Source organism: Ceratotherium simum, chromosome 5 (genome assembly GCF_057802395.1).
Source record: "Ceratotherium simum simum isolate JZ-2026a chromosome 5, ASM5780239v1, whole genome shotgun sequence".
Classification (NCBI taxonomy): Eukaryota; Metazoa; Chordata; class Mammalia; order Perissodactyla; family Rhinocerotidae; genus Ceratotherium; species Ceratotherium simum.
This window is the reverse complement of record NC_141904.1, coordinates 54,424,727-54,441,445: the sequence shown is the minus strand read 5'-3', so window position 1 is coordinate 54,441,445 and position 16,719 is coordinate 54,424,727. Positions and strand designations below refer to the sequence as shown.

Below are 16,719 nucleotides of genomic sequence, written 5' to 3'. Positions count from 1 at the left end.
AATTATGCAAGTTATGGATTTAGTAAGTACAATTAAAAAGATGAGATTACACAGAGACCCCTGGATTCTGACAGAGGTACATCTGTCTTCCTTCCAATCCAAAGCCGGCACATCTCCCTCTCAGGGACTTCGCTGACCCAACCCAAGGGGGAAATGACCTGCCTACATAAAGCCAACCCCCATTCTCACCCCTCCCTCCCCTCCCTCAACTCTAGGCTGTCAGAGTGCGGAACAGATACGGGAACATCCAGGGACACTGATACTTCCAATAAGAAACTGGAATGCTTGCCAAGGTGCCATACCCTGCCCACAGTTAGAAAGGATGCCACACACTGCTCCTAAATCACCCACTTTTCAGATGCCCTGGAAGCTGTCCTTGGCTCTGTTAGGGCTGGTCTGTCCCCAACTTCACCCTCTGGGAAGTGAGGAGGGTGCAAGGCTGTGGGGCATCCTGGGTCCAGCTCACAGAGGAGCTGACTCCAGGGGGTTTACAGGATGAGCTCAAGTTGACCAAGACCCAGACACAACTGCTGCACTCCCAGCCCAGGGACCTTTCCTCCTGGGGAGAATACCTTCCTGTCTCAAAAAAGAAGGGCCTTCACAGGCAGTGTCTTGCTGCTCACACAAACCACAGCCTGAGAATGACCTGGGGCTTCTAGGCCTCCCAGGCTTCCTGAGATAGGGGGCATGCATAACTCAGTCCTGGGCAGGTTCACCAAATTCATCTGAACTCTGAAAAAGTCACACTCCATCCAGAATCACAGCCCTGAACAAGTGGAGGCCCTGGAGTGTCATGTGTCAACATGAGAATGCATTATATAGTTTGTTTTCTTAAATACATTGTAAAGAACAAGTATGTGGCCCTTCAATTCTATTGTTTACCAAAGTATCCAACTACAAATCTTTGTACCTGTTTTGATTCTGAACTTGGAGTACTAAATTTACATGATCATATACAAACGGTATTCTTATTCTGGATTCATAGCTGATCTGAGTTCTTGAAAAAAACTACAAAGATAGTAAAAGAATTACCCTGCAAAACTTAAGGGCTTTATAAAAGGGGATTTTGCTTTATTATCATATTTTATGAAGTTTCTTTTACATTAGAAATACAAAAAGTCCCTCTCTAATGTGCTGGATCACTCTTGCACATTCTTGGTTGCTGGGACCCAGTAAAGCATGCATAGGTAAAACTCTACTTTGACTAAAGTTTCTGAGAATAAAAAAACACTGCCAAGTCCTGACTTATGACCCATTTATTTAAAATAATAGTACTATTACAATCTATTCTATAAAATATCTATAAACATAATGTAAAATATAATAATTTAATCTATAAATTAATAGTCACTATTACGATAAAACAAAGCTGTTAATATAAACCCTCTGACCTGATTTTAGACAGTTTTGAATGAACTAACACTTAGAGGCAGTAACATTTACTGATGGGGACAGAACTGAGATTCACAGGCATAAATCTCTTCCTGTCGGCCATGAGACAGGGTGGAGGAAAAGGTGCAGGGAGGTGGGATCTCTGTAATAAACCCAGTTGCCCCCTGGTCCTCCTAGACCACACTGGGCTCTAAGTCTGAAGACCTGGATTCTGGTCCCAGCTCTGTCACATTTCTCTTCTGAGCTTCAGTCTCCTCACCTGCAAAACAGACATAATACCTGTTCTACTGTTTCACAGGGATTAAGTAAGACATTCAATAAGATACTCTGAAAATCACAAAGCTCTATACAAATGTGAAGTTCAAATGTATAATATCTAGTTGTTGAATCTGGGCATAAAAAAAGAGAATTGGAAGAAGTTTCTCAAATACTCAAGGGAGAAAAATTGCCAACAGCTCTGAATGGGCTCAAGGCTGCATGACCCCAGCAGAACTGAGGGAAGCACAAAAGGACACGTGGGATCCCAGGGCTCAGAGTGACCTTGATGGACCAGCAAGTGCCCTATTGACCCAGTACCGCTATCTGCTCAGTTGAAATTAACTCACTCCCATCACAACAAACCTTCCATTCCAGAACATCTCACCTGTGTCCACTGAATCTGTATTAGCCTCAGTGGCTGATCAAAACAAAACAAAACTGTTTTCCATTTTGCATAAGAATTCATCATTCTAGAAGCCCATCACTACGGGATTAAATAATAGTCACTATACAAAAGTTGATTTAACAAAGCTATTGATAGAAACCATCAGACTTTTGCAAGTGACTAGAAACCCGACAACTCACATGTAATAGAAACCTACTTGTTCCAGATCAGAATTTTCTTTATGGTGCATTCCACCAAAAGAAAAGAGATATAACAAGGCTTGGACAAAAAGGTACATATAGTAGTATGCTACTGTTTATGTACGAAAGAAGAAGAAATGGGAAAACATACATATTACTGCAGGATGTATCTGAAGGATAAAGCAGAAAATAAGGGATGGGGACAACGGAGTCGGGGAGATAAATGATGGAACGACAGTACTAAGTATACCTTTTTCTATAGTTTTAACTTTTAGAATTACATTAATGTTCTACACCTTAAAATTTTTTTAAATTAAATCAACAAGGATGGGACAGAGGAAAAATACCCCTAAACTGGAAGTGAATTGAAACGAATGATTGTCCTTCCAACGATACCACAACCACACTGAAGGAGAAAGACAAAACTAATTTGAGTAGCTCATGGACATTTGACTGCACACCCTCCATCTCTGGCAGGACTGAGTGAAGGAAGGACTACAAACAAAGGCTGAACTCTTTGTAGGAGGTTTGTTTTTTGTAGTGACATGGACGAAACAGTGCTGAAATTATTTTAGATGTATTACAGGATTTAACAAATGAATAAATGTGTCAACGTTGTTGTGAGCCAGGGTTCTCACTGTGGAAGGAGGGATATAGAGATATGGAAAGGAGGAAGACTAGAAAGAACCCTCTGGGGATGGACTGGAATTGGAGGTATTGATGACCTCTAAAAAATGTATGTGTGTGACTATATGTAGCAACGTAAGTACATGTATGTGTATGTGTATGTAAATGCATGTATTTCCTAGCTCTGTCTGTTGGGAAAAGATCTAGAAACGAAGGCACTCCAGTAGTTACAAGCACACCTGGCACCCAGATCTTTGTCTCTAATACCATTCCCCATTAAAAGGACCAGGAGTCTTTGGAGAAATGGCTGATTCCAGGGCTGGGGCAGGGTAGGTACAAGACTAAGAAAGTAAAGAAGTATTCCAAAAGAAACAAAACAAAAACAAACATGATGTGGGCACGCCATAAAGACATAGGAGGCAGAGAAGGACCTCCCACTAGCCAAATCTGGGATATTTTGAGCCCCAAAATAAGGATGGTAATGAATTTTTAAATATTTTAGAAAATCAGTCCACACCCCATTATAGATAGATAACAAATGAAAAAGCAAGAGAGATAAAATTTTAATACAATGTTAATAATGAATGAATTGGAGTAAAGGATACATGGACTATTCACTCTGCTATTCTTATTCTTAAAACTTTTCTGTATGTTTGAAATTACTTTCAAGAGAAAATTTTTGAAAGCGTTTGGAAAATGTAATTGTATTAATCAAATGCAAATTTATGTTGTTATATATTCATTTCAGCTTACCAGCTAGATTGTAGGCTCCTTGTGGGAATGGACAATGTCGTCCATTTCTTATGTTTTTCTTTCCACATCTCTGTCTCCCCCATAAAGCCCCCTTTCAAGCAGGCATGCAAGAAGTCTGGGCACAAAAAATGCATACAACAACATGAGCCCTACTCCTTAAGAGGCCAGAACGCATCAGGACAGAAAGCCCGTGGTTCCTGAGATCACCCAGAAGCATGAAACAGGGGTGTCTGAGCCCAGGCATGCTGTCTGAAGCAGCCCCCACCACCAGCCTGCCACCTTCCCTTATCATTTACAGGCCTTGTGGAGTGGATTTTCTGTCTCTAGGCTGTTAGCACGTCTCCCCTCTAGGGCTATCTCCTTTGTAAGGAGCAATTTCTCAGTGAGGAATCTCTGCCAGCCAGACATGACAACTACCAAGCATCTTACGCTGGCCAGTCTGCACACACCACGCCCACTGAGGTAGGTGAAGGAGCTGTAGCCAGAGCACCTCCTCAGGGTTTGCCTTCCTCTCAGCTTCAAGTTACGGTAGACCTGGACTCCATCCGGGTGCTGTCCTGCTCAGAATGTCTCAGAGCTCCTCACTGCTGCCCTTGGGAATCAAGGTCAAATCCTGGAGCCCAGCGTTGAGGGCCTTCCAGGCTTCTCCCACCTGCCATTCCCGTTTATTTCCCCTTCTTATGAATGTACACCTTGTCCTTTGCTTACACTCTTCTCAATTCCTCAACCTTCTGAGCCTTTGTCTACAGAACTCAATCCACCTTAACAGCCTTCGTTCACCTTTGAATTCCAGCTCACCTTTCAAGACCTAGCTTTCCCTGGCTACTCCATCCCAAGGGTTCTGTCCTCCTTTGAATCACCAGAGCTCTCTAATGGTTGAACACTAAGGTATGGATATGTGTGTGCCCTATCCCAGCCACCCTCCTCAAGGTGGTATCCCTCACAGAGCCCAGCACAACGCCTGACCGCCATCCCCACTGGAGAGTGTCGACTGTGAGGGAGGGACTGTTATTACCTTCATTATGCAAAAACGAAGGCTCAGGGAGGTTGGTCACACGAGCCCATCTAGCTCCTAAATCCACCCTCCTAAGCACCTCAACATGGGCACAGAGGAGGCAGAGGAAGAAGACAGTAGACATATGGAGGGATGAGGATCAAAAAACAGCTTATAGCCAGTCCAGGAAGGGCCTTAAATCCCAAGCTAAGGGATCTGGATTGTTTCCCTGTAGGCAGTGAGGAACCAGCAGAAGTTTGATAGGGGAGAGTCACCCATAAGCTTTGTTTTATAAGAGTGATGTGTGAAGATGAGATCAAAATAAGGAGGAAATGATGGTGAGGAGGCCAGAAGGCATTCCGTAAACACTTGGGTGATGGGCTAGATTTAACATCAATAAAAATGCAAGTCAAAAATAATATTGTTCTAATCAAATTCCCAACTTTCTTACACTACTGTTGGGAAAAGCACCTATGAGGCCTGTCATTGCTGACCCCCAGCCATCCCCACTCGATGGTCACTTTCACCTCTATCCTTTCACACTGGGCCCAGGTCTGGCACACCCAGTGTCATCTTCTCAGATAATACAGACATTCCTGCATGGTCAGATGATGCCCCACCTGCCACAAAAACATTCCCTGTCTACCCGTTCAGGAGGAAACGCAGGATGGGCGGGGACAGAGGAAGGACAAACAGAAGATTAGATGGAGAAGAGATGCCACAGAAGAGCCACGTGGCTGGTCCTCAATCTTGGGAAGGCCATCACGGAAAAGAAGAAGCAAACTCGCTGTGTGCCCCGGGGAGTGGGTAGAAGTTTAAGAGCATTGCTTTCAGCACAATACAAGGAAAAAATTTCCAATAGTCCAAATCCACCAAAGATGCAATGGGTGACCTTGGGAAGCAGCAACTTCCCCGGAGGGGTGCAGACAGGGACCTTCAGTAGAGAAGGACTAACACCTTGGCCAGGTCCACACCACAAACCACATCCCCCATCGCACCCAGGCCAGCGCCTGGCAACACACCGGCCTGTGTTGTGTTCAGCTGTTCCTGTAACTCGAGTGTTCCTGGCCTCCTCTACAGGTCAAAGGGAAAGCAGGACCCCTCACGGCTGCGGATGGTCCCTTCCTCACTTTCTGCTCCTGTTGTTGGGCAGCAGTCTGGTGCCCTCTCTTAGACCTAGCAGCCAAGTCTGGCGGCACCAATGCCAAGAAGCAGAAGGGCTCAGAGAGTTTAGAAGAAACGGCTGGGAAGGGTTCTTCCTGTAGAGCCATGTGCAACCACACGCCCCCTGACCCTCACACAGGCCCCAGCAGAGACCTTCAGATGGGAGAGAGAAACAGAGAGAACAGGTGGAAGGCTCTGAGACAGGCACAGTCTGAGCCATGGCCACCTTAAGCAGCCTTCACCTGTGACTGCCCGGCCCTGGTGCCACCCAGCAACCAACAGCAGCTCCAGCAGGTCTGAGCCTGCACAGGGGAGCTGATTTGGTTTCCTGCAGGAGAGCCCATCTAGGCCACGGGCCCTCTCTCTAGCAATAACAGAAACAAACCTTTTAGGTATTTGGATTTTTATTTGGAGTCCTCCAAGCGTCTTTACATTCACTGTCCCACAGGCCCGTCACTACCTCAGTGTGGGACAGGCAGGATGAGGATTTTCACTCCCATCTCACAAAGGCCAAAATTGAGGTCAACAAGGTGATGTACTGGCCATGCCATACGCCCTGTAAACAAGACAACCAGGCTCCAAACCAAGTGCTCTTTCCATAGGATGCCCCATTCCTCTGCATCCTGGCTCAGGAGATGCATAGGCTGGACACTTATTGGTCAGGACTAGGAAGGGAGGGGCAGGACAGAATGCACTGCTCACCCCCATATTTTGATTTTTTTTCCAGAACCTTGACTCGGGCTCAGAGAAAAATGATAGCACCCTCTTTGCTCCTCTCCCCACATGCCATCCCTCACTCCCCAGGAAGCACTGCTCCAGGGAGATTCTGTCTGAAACCAGCCAGCCTCCCTCTCAGGACCCCCTACAAAGCCCCAGGGGCTGGGCACATGCCCCACACTCTGCAGAGAGCTCCCCAAACCCTAACACGGCCCAGGTTTACAGGCCCTGACATCCTGCAGTCTGGGAGCCCTGGCTCAGCCAACACCAGAGAGAGAGCGCACTTAGCCTGAAGCAAGCGAAGGCATTCAAATGGCAGCACAGGTCAGATGTGACCGCCAGAAATGCAGAAGGACTATACACAGTTTGCTCTGGAATTTGTTATTTCTCAAATGCCCCATAAAATAAATGGGCCACTGGAAATCATGTTGTTTTGGAGATAGGCTTTTTCTGGGGTTGTAATGCTATTTGTTTTAACCAGACCCATGCAAATTAAATTTAGACAAAGTCAATGCCTTGAAATTTACACACATGCATGCACGCACACACACACAAACATACACAGAAAACAAACACAAACTAGCAAAAAAACCTCCAATGAGCAAGGCCAACAGAATCAGGAGGACTCAGATTTCTAGTAGAGCAGAGGACTTAGAAATTCACCAAAAACAAAGCAGCATTTATAAAAAGGCAAAGAGTAAGGGAAGTTGAAGAAGTAACCCGCTGATTTTTATCAGTAGAGGCCAGTCTTCCTTAGACCTAAATTACTTCCCCCTCACAGACATAAAGGAAATGAAACAGAATGAAAAAGTAGTTTGGTTAAAAAAGAATTACGTTTAAATATAATTTTTTGGAAAGCACATAAGTTCAGTTTCTGCTCAAGGAAACTAAGTGTTTTGAAAAAAAATCAACACTACTGTGTGATGTTTCATAAAAAAATTTTTTAATTGTTGGCACTGGTTCAGTTCAAAGTTCATCAAAATCATTAGCTTTGTTCCAGTTTTCCCACAAAAAGCCACGAATAGCCAAAGCATGTTCTCTCTGCATGAGACAAACAGACCAGAATGGGGGCAGAGGCCTGGGGACTGCAGCACCCCATCAATAAGATCCGCTCCTTTGCAGATAACATCCAGCGAGGAGAGAAAGCTAACCTGTGAGAGTGTCCTTCAAGGGCAAGTTAGGCACTGGCCACCAAGAAGAGGAGGGGAACCACTGGCTGGCAAAAGGGACAAGAGAAAATGGAGGACCCTTGTTTACACGGTAAATATGTTGACGAAAATGTTTAACAATCACATTTCTAATCATCACACCACATTACGACTACTCTTAAGGAACTCATTACTGAAATAAACCCCGTGGTGAATCCTTTTGTAAAGGATTCAGTGCCTAATTTTTCTGTTCGCGAAAGTTTGGGTGTATTAAAGGATTTTCTCAAAGCAATCCTCCCCTTTTCATGTCCTTGACTGCTTTTTATTGACATGAAAATCTGTGAAGATGCTTTAAATAGAAAACAGTTTCCATCTTTAGGGAAGATGAACCAATTTCAAAGTAGGTGATTCCCAGCTTTTAATGACTAGGTTGAGTGATCTGCGGTGAACGGCCGCTGAGCAGCCTGTACACACCAAACCTCAGGGAATGGGTACGTGTGGCACTTACCCTGCACAAGAGCAACGGGGATCGGGATGGGGGAGCAAATGCGCGATCTGTCTGGTCTTCTTTATCTCTCCTGGTCCTTTCTGACCACTTCTTCCTTGAATTCTGTGCTCCAGCCATCCTAAAGTTCACTCATTTCTCCAGGGCACAGAGATCTCCTTCAGCTCCAGGCAACTGTATATGCTGATCCCTAAGCCTCAACTGCTTTTCCAGATACCATCCCACTTGGCTAGGTCAGCCTAGAAGAACACTTTCCTGATGTCCTCAGAGTCTCTGGGATAAGAGTCTCACTTGTGTAGAATTTACTTCACAGCCATGCAATTGTTATTTAATATTCTCTTTTATACACTACACTGTAAGATCTATGAAAGAGGGGCAGTGTCTGTCTTATCTTTGTCTGTCAGTTCCCTATCACAAACCCTGGCCTTACTAGTTACTTGATAAAAATAAGCTAAGTAAATTTAATAAATATCTTTACAGGCTCAGGGTTTACATTAATGACGATCATGTCAAGGACACAGATTGTGGGCTCTGCTTAGGATGTAACTGATCACAAACACCCATGTAACTTTCTATCACCTAAAACTGTACCCATTATCATTAAAAAATAAAAATGAAGACAGCTAGAGTCTTGTACAGGTCTAAAAAAGTCACCCATAGAAATGAAATATGTCAGGTATCTTAGAACGAAATACACTTCCTTCACCACATCTCCTTGTCTGAGGACAGAAGAGTTGCTCTCTCTTTGAAGAGTTAGTTTCCATGGCTACCAAAGATATTCCAATGTTTCTAGCCAAAAATCTCCCCCAATAAGAATCCATGCAGGTTGCATGCTAAAAGTTACAGACTTTCTGTTTCAATGTGTCTTTTAAAAAACATGTTTTAAGAGGTATTCTTCAGAGTTTAGGCTAGGGGGCGAACTCAAGATGGCGGCGTAAGCAGACTCGGAACTCACCTCCTCCCGTGGACACAGCCAATTTACAACTACTTGTGGAAAAATTACCCCTGAGACAGAAGTGAAAACTGGATGAGAGGAACTCCTGCAACAACGGACAATCCTAATTGAGGTGGAAGAGGCAGAGACTCCCTTCTGGAGAGAAAAAACGCCGCCTTCACAAGCCGCAGTGCCTCACGGCCGCCCTGGAGCAACACACAGGTCCGCAGCCCTCCTTGGAGGCGAAGGGCCCGGAGCCAGGGAGCGCCCCCGCTGTGGGCATTTTGTGGACCCAGCACAATCGACACCAGCAGCATAATATCTGACTTTGTCTGCTACTAAAACATTGGGGAGTACCCCCAGAAAAGCTGGTTCACAAAGAAACGAAAACCGGCTCTTAAAGGGCCCACACGCAAACTCACCCGTTTCAGAAAGCAACCTAAAATCACCAGAAAGAAAGGTGCACAGTGCTGTGGTGAAGAGAGACTCACCTAATAGGCCCTGAGTGCATCTCGGTGAGAAGTGAGACCTCTCCAGGGACTGGGACATTGGCGGCGGCCATTGTTGTGGCCTGGTGTGGGCGTGCTGACACAGACGCTGTTGGAGTTCTCCCTGAGGCCTGCTAGCCCAGGGTCTGCCCCACCCGCTAGAGCACCGATTTAATCCAGCTCAGCCAGGGCAGGCAGCCCACCCTAGAGAGTGGCCCTACCCAACAACAAGCCCTCAGGCAACTTGTGGGCCTGCACAGATTGGTGACTGGATTCTCTGCAGCCTGGCAACTGAGCCGACTTTAGTGGGACAGGGTGTGCACAAGGAGTGGGTGGAGAGTGTGGAGCAGTGGCGGAGTGTGTGTGGCTCCCGCTGTGGAGAGACTGGGTCTGCTTGGGGAGGTCGGGGCGTGCACACGGGGCAGGACTGTGTTGACTGTGTGTGTGTACCTGTGGGCGCCAGGACTTGTCAGCTGCAGAAGACTTGTTTCTCAAAGACCCACATAGGGGGTTTGCCCCACCTTCCAAAGCCTGAAACAATTGGGTGCTCCTGTGCCTCAGGCCAGCCCCACCCAGCTGCAATCCTCAGAGAGCTGACAAGAGACCTAATGGGCTAGAGGCTTACAGCAATTGTAAGGTCCTGAGCCTAACAACCTGCCACGCTGGGGGCCTACTCACTTAAAAGAAATACTGCAACACAAATGTGGTATTAGAACTTGTAGCCAACTGTGCTGGGGCTCCCCACACCTGATAAAGAGACTGAAGGGCCCACAACAACTACAAGCAGCTGAGCATTACAACAGCTGGCCAGGAGCATAACTCTGCCTCCCTGGGCACCTACAGGGAGAGCAAACAGGCTACAACAGAAGGACACACGTAGCCCACATAGGGGTCACCCCTGGAACATTGAGAACTGAGGGAAGCACACTGGAAGCCTCCTAAGGCATCACTTACATAAGGTCACCTATCCAAGAGCAGGAGACATAGCTGACCTACCTAATACATAGACACAAGCACAGGGAAAGAGGCAAAATGAGGAAGCAAAAGAATACATTCCAAGTAAGGGAACAGGACAAATCCCCAGAAAAGGAACTAAGTGAAACAGAAATGAGCAACCTACCCGACAGAGAGTTCAAACAAAGAGTGTTAAGAATGCTCACTGATGTGGGGAGAAGAATAGATGAACTCAGTGAGAATGTCAACAAAGAAATGGAAGATATAAAAAAGAACCAATCAGAAATGAAGAATACAATACTGGAAATGAAAAATTCATTAGAGGGACTCAAAAGCAGAGTAGAGGATACAGAAGAATGGATCTGTGAGCTGGACGAAAGACTAGAAGAAATTACCCAAGGTGAACAGGTAAAAGAGAAAAGAATTAAAAAGAGTGAGGACAGTCTAAGGGACCTCTGGGACAACATCAAGCACACTAATATCAGTGTTATAGGTGTCCCGGAAGGAGTAGAGCTAGACAAGGGGGCAGAGAATCTATTTCAAGAAATAATAGATGAAAACTTCCCTAACCTAAGGAAGGAAACAGACATCCAGGTACAGGAAGCACAGAGAGCCCCAAACAAGATAAACCCAAAGAGGCCCACACCAAGACACATCATAATCAAAATGTCCAGAATTAAAGATAAAGAGAGAATCCTACAAGCTGCAAGAGAATGTCAAGTTACATACAAAGGAAACCCCATAAGGCTATCAGCTGACTTCTCAGCAGAAACCTTAAAGGCTAGAAGAGAATGGCACGATATATTTAAAAGTGCTAAAAGGAAAAAACTTACAGCCAAGAATACTCTACCCAGCAAGGTTATCATTCAAAATGGAAGGAGAGATCAAAAATTTCCCAGACAAGAAAAAATTAAAGGAGTTTGTCACCAAGAAACCAGTGCTACAAGAAATGTTAAAGGGACTGATTTAAGGGGAAAAGAGAAGACCACAAATAGGAAAAATTATCTACTTCCATGATAAGAACGTAATGGATACAAATGCACAAAAAAGAGGTTAGATATGATACCAAAAACATGAGGGAGGAGGGGAGTTAAAGAGAACAGCTTTCAGACAGAGGTCAAACTAAAGTGACCATCAATTCTGTAGAGAAGAAGAAAGGAACAGAGAAGGACTACTAAAACACTGAGAAAAAAAAAAAAGTTAAAAAATGGCAGTAAGTACATACTTATCAATAGCTACTTTAAATGTCAATGGACTAAATGCTCCAATTAAAAGGCATAGGGTGGCTGATTGGATAAAACAGCAAGACCCATACATATGCTGCATACAAGAGACGCACTTCAGACCTAAAGACACTCACAAACTGAAAGTGAAGGGATGGAAAAAGATACTCCACGCAAATGGCAATGAAAAGAAAGCTGGGGTAGCAGTACTCATATCAGACAAAATAGACTTTAAAACAAAAACTGTAAAAAGAGACAAAAAAGGGCATTACATAATGATCAAGGGAACAATCCAACAAGAGGATATAACGCTTGTAAATATCTACGCACCCAATGTAGGTGCACCTAAATATATAAAGCAATTATTAACAGACATAAAAACAGAAATAGACAGTAACACAATAATAGTAGGGGACTTTAACACTCCACTTACACCAACAGATAGATCATCCAAACAGAAGATCAATAAGGAAACATTGGCCTTAAACGACACACTAGAACAGATGGACCTAGTAGATATATACAGAGCATTCCATCCAAAAACTGAAGAATACACGTTCTTTTCAAATGCACATGGAACATTCTCCAGGATTGATCACATATTAGGCCACAAAACAAGTCTCCATAAATTTAAGAAGATTGAAATAATACCAAGCATCTTTTCTGACCACAATGGTATGAAACTAGAAATCAACTACAGGAAGAAAATCAGAAAAGCCACAAATACGTGGAGATTAAACAAAATGCTACTGAACAACGACTGGGTTAACGAAGAAATCAAAGAAGAAATCAAAAAATACCTGGAGACAAATGAAAATGAAATTACGACATGCCAGAACTTATAGGATACAGCAAAAGTGGTTCTAAGAGGGAAGTTTATAGCAATACAGGGCTATCTCAACAAACAAGAAAAATCTCAAATAAACAATCTAACAATGCCCCTAAAGGAACTGGAAAAAGAAGAACAAACAAAGCCCAAAATCAGTAGAAGAAGGGAAATAATAAAAATCAGAGCAGAAATAAATGAAATAGAGACCAAAAAAACAATAGAAAAAATTAATAAAACCAAGAGCTGGTTCTTTGAAAAGATCCACAAAATTGACAAACCTTTAGCTAGACTCACCAAGAAAAAAAGAGAGAAGGCACAAATAAGTAAAATCAGAAATGAAAGAGGAGAAGGTTACAACAGACACCTCAGAAATACAAAAGGTTATAAGAGAATACTATGAAAAGCTATATGCCAACCAATTCGACAATCTGGAAGAAATGGATAAATTCTTAGAATCATACAACCTTCCAAAACTGGATCAAGAAGAAGTAGAGAATTTGAATAGACCAATCACCAGTAAGGAGATCGAAACAGTAATCACAAACCTCCCCAAAAATAAAAGTCCAGAACCAGATGGCTTCCCTGGTGAATTCTACCAAACATTCAAAGAAGACTTAATACCTATCCTTCTCAAACTCTTCCAAAAAATTGAGGGGGGGGGGAAGCTCCCTAACTCTTTCTATGAAGCTGACATTACCCTGATACCAAAACCAGACAAAGACAACACAAAAAAAGAAAATTACAGGCCAGTATCACTGATGAACATTGATGCAAAAATCCTCAACAAAATACTAGCAAATCGCATACAACAATACGTTAAAAAGATTATACACCATGATCAAGTGGGATTTATTCCAGGTATGCAGGAATGGTCTAACATTCGCAAATCAATCAACATAATACACCACATTAATAAAATGAAGAATAAAAATCACATGATCATCTCAATAGATGCAGAGAAAGCATTTGACAAGATACAGCATCCATTTATGATAAAAACTCTGAATAAAATGGGTATAGAAGGAAAGTACCTCAACATAATAAAGACCATATATGACAAACCCACCGCTAATATCATCCTCAATGGTGAAAAACTGAAAGCTATCCCTCTAAGAACAGGAACCAGACAAGGATGCCCACTGTCACCACTCCTATTTAACATAGTACTGGAAGTCCTAGCCAGAGCAATCAGGCAAGAGAAAGAAATAAAAGGGATTCAAATCAGAAAGGAAGAAGTGAAACTGTCACTATTTGCAGATGGCATGATTTTATATATAGAAAACCCTAAAGAATCCACCAGAAAACTTTTAGAAGTAATAAACAAATACAGTAAAGTTGCAGGATACAAAAGGAACATACAAAAATCAGTTGCATTTCTGTACACTAACAACGAAGTAGCAGAAAGAGAAATTCAGAATACAATCCCATTTACAATTGCAACAAAAATAATAAAATACCTAGGAATAAACTTAACCAAAGAGGTGAAAGATCTGTACACCGAAAACTATAAAACATTTCTGAAAGAAATTGAAGAAGACACAAAGAAATGGAAAGATATTCCGTGCTCTTGGATTGGAAGAATTAACATAGTTAAGATGTCCATACTTCCTAAAGCCATCTATAGATTCAATGCAATCCCTATCAAAGTTCCAACAACATTTTTCACAGAAATAGAACAAAGAATCCTAAAATTTATATGGAACAACAAAAGACCCCGAATAGCTAAAGGAATCCTGAGAAAAAAGAACAAAGCTGGAGGTATCACACTCCCTGATTTCAAAATATACTACAAAGCTATAGTAACCAAAACAGCATGGTACTGGCACAAAAACAGACACACAGATCAATGGAATAGAATCGAAAGCCCAGAAATAAACCCACACATCTATGGACAGCTAATCTTTGACAAAGGAGCCAAGAACATACAATGGGGAAAAGAAAGTCTCTTCAACAAATGGTGTTGGGAAAACTGGATAGCCACATGCAAAAAGATGAAAGTAGACCCTTACTTTACACCATACACAAAAATTAACTCCAAATGAATTAAAGACTTGAATGTAAGACCTGAAACTATGAAACTTCTAGAAGAAAACGTAGGCAGTACGCTCTTCAACATCGGTCTTAGCAACATCTTTTCAAGCACCATGTCTGACCGGGCAAGAGAAACAATAGAAAAAATAAACAAATGGGACTACATCAAACTAAAAAGCCTCTGTAAAGCAAAGGAAACCATCAACAAAACGAAAAGACAACCTAACAATTGAGAGAAGATATTTGCAAAACATACATCTGATAAGGGCTTAATCTCCAAAATTTATAAAGAACTCATGCATCTCAACAACAAGAAAACTACCAACCCAATTAAAAAATGGGCAAAAGACCTGAACAGACATTTCTCCAAAGAAGATATACAGATGGCCAACAGACACATGAAAAGATGTTCAAAATCACTAACTATCAGGGACATGCAAATCAAAACTACAATGAGATATCACCTCACGCCCGTCAGAATGGCTATAATTAACAAGACAGGAAACGACATGCATTGGAGAGGATGTGGAGAGAAGGGAACTCTCATACACTGCTGGTGGGAGTGCAAACTGGTGCAGCCACTATGGAAAACGGTATGGAGATTCCTCAAAAAATCAAGGATAGAACTACCATATGATCCAGCTATTCCACTGTTGGGTATTTATCCAAAGAACTTGAAAACACCAATTTGTAAAGGTACATGCACCCCTGTGTTCATTGCAGCGTTATTCACAATAGCCAAGACTTGGAAGCAACCTAAGTGCCCATCAAGGAACGAATGGATAAAGAAGATGTGGGATATATACCCAATGGAATACTACTCAGCTATAAGAAACGATGAAATCCAGGCATTTGTGACAACACGGATGGACATTGAGGGTATAATGCAAAGTGAAATAAGTCAGAGGGAGAGGGTCAAATACCGTATGATTTCCTTCATTAAGTAGTAGATAATAACAACAATAAACAAACACATAGGGACAGAGATTGGATTGGTGGTTACCAGAGGGGAAGGGGGGAGGGAGGAGGGTGAAAGGGATAATTCGGTACATTTGTGTGGGGATGGGTTGTAATTAGTATTTTGGTGGTGAACATGATGTAATCTATGCAGAAATAGAAGTATAATGATGTACACCTGAAATTTTTTACAATGTTATAAACCAATGTTACTGCAATAAACAAAAAATTAAAAAAAAAAAAGAGGTATTCTCCAAAAACATGGGCTCTTTTCTCTGAAACCCCTTTCTCTGAATGAAATATATCACTCAGTCAAATGAGCCAAGCCAACATCATCACATCTTTTCATGACAGGCTTCAAATAGTCCTATTTAAGAAACACACCTTGCTAGACTCGTCAGATTCCAGTTTTTAAAGAAAAATAAGGAAAATGTGTGCCTGAAGTCTGACTGAGGAGGGTGACAGAACCATTACAAATAAATATGTTTGAAGGTACCAGCATCCCCAAGGCATGTCCTGCTTATGCACCAACACAGTGTGCTGTGTGAAGGGCCTGGTTAAACTGCCTGCAATGGAGAGACAGCTGGATCTGCCTATTCAAATGTCTGCAGGTAGGGTCTGACTGCAGATGAACAACACTGGCCCCGGGAAGAAGCTGGAAGTGAGCCCACCTGTTGGGGTGTCCTCAAAGCAATACCTATAGGAATTTCAGCCCAAATCCCACTCCCTGGCCATGTCAAAGGCAAACCACCTGGTGAGAGGCCCTGAGAGGAGATGGGGTCTCTCCTTCCCAGAAGGAGTTCCTCCTTGAAGGGCAGGATGGGTGGGAAGTGCCCCCTCTGAACCATCAGACAACTGAGAACAAGGAGATGGGCATCATGTTATAGGGGAGACTCAGGGATTCAGAGAGATCCACCCCCCAGCAACAGGATTCAAAAGGACCACTTGATCTAGAATGGACTTATTCACATGCAGTTTTAAGAGGAAAAAAGAAACCAATTTCTTTGAAGCCTTCATAGTCCACTATTCCACTTTGCTTTGAGTAATTAACTTTGGGAAGAGAAAGAAACGGACAAAGCATGAAAAACAGAACAGTTTAGGATGCATCAGCACAGACTCAGTCTGGGTAGATGGGATCCCACAGGGGGTTCCCCCTCACC

General features: G+C 43.0%; 1 protein-coding gene across 8 annotated transcripts in view; it reads right to left on the bottom strand.

Annotated features, from left to right (window-relative positions):
• The window catches only part of CACNA1D (calcium voltage-gated channel subunit alpha1 D), a 340,557-nt gene that overhangs the window by 108,071 nt on the left and 215,767 nt on the right, over positions 1 to 16,719 (bottom strand). The window contains exon 1 of one of the 8 annotated variants that reach the window (XM_087431191.1): positions 9,569 to 9,780. The exons of the other annotated variants lie outside the window; for them this stretch is intronic. Coding sequence (XP_087287317.1) covers positions 9,569 to 9,639 — 71 coding nt within the window. The 5' untranslated portion in view covers positions 9,640 to 9,780. Of the gene's footprint in view, positions 1 to 9,568; positions 9,781 to 16,719 lie in introns of those variants that run through there. 8 annotated transcript variants of the gene reach the window in all.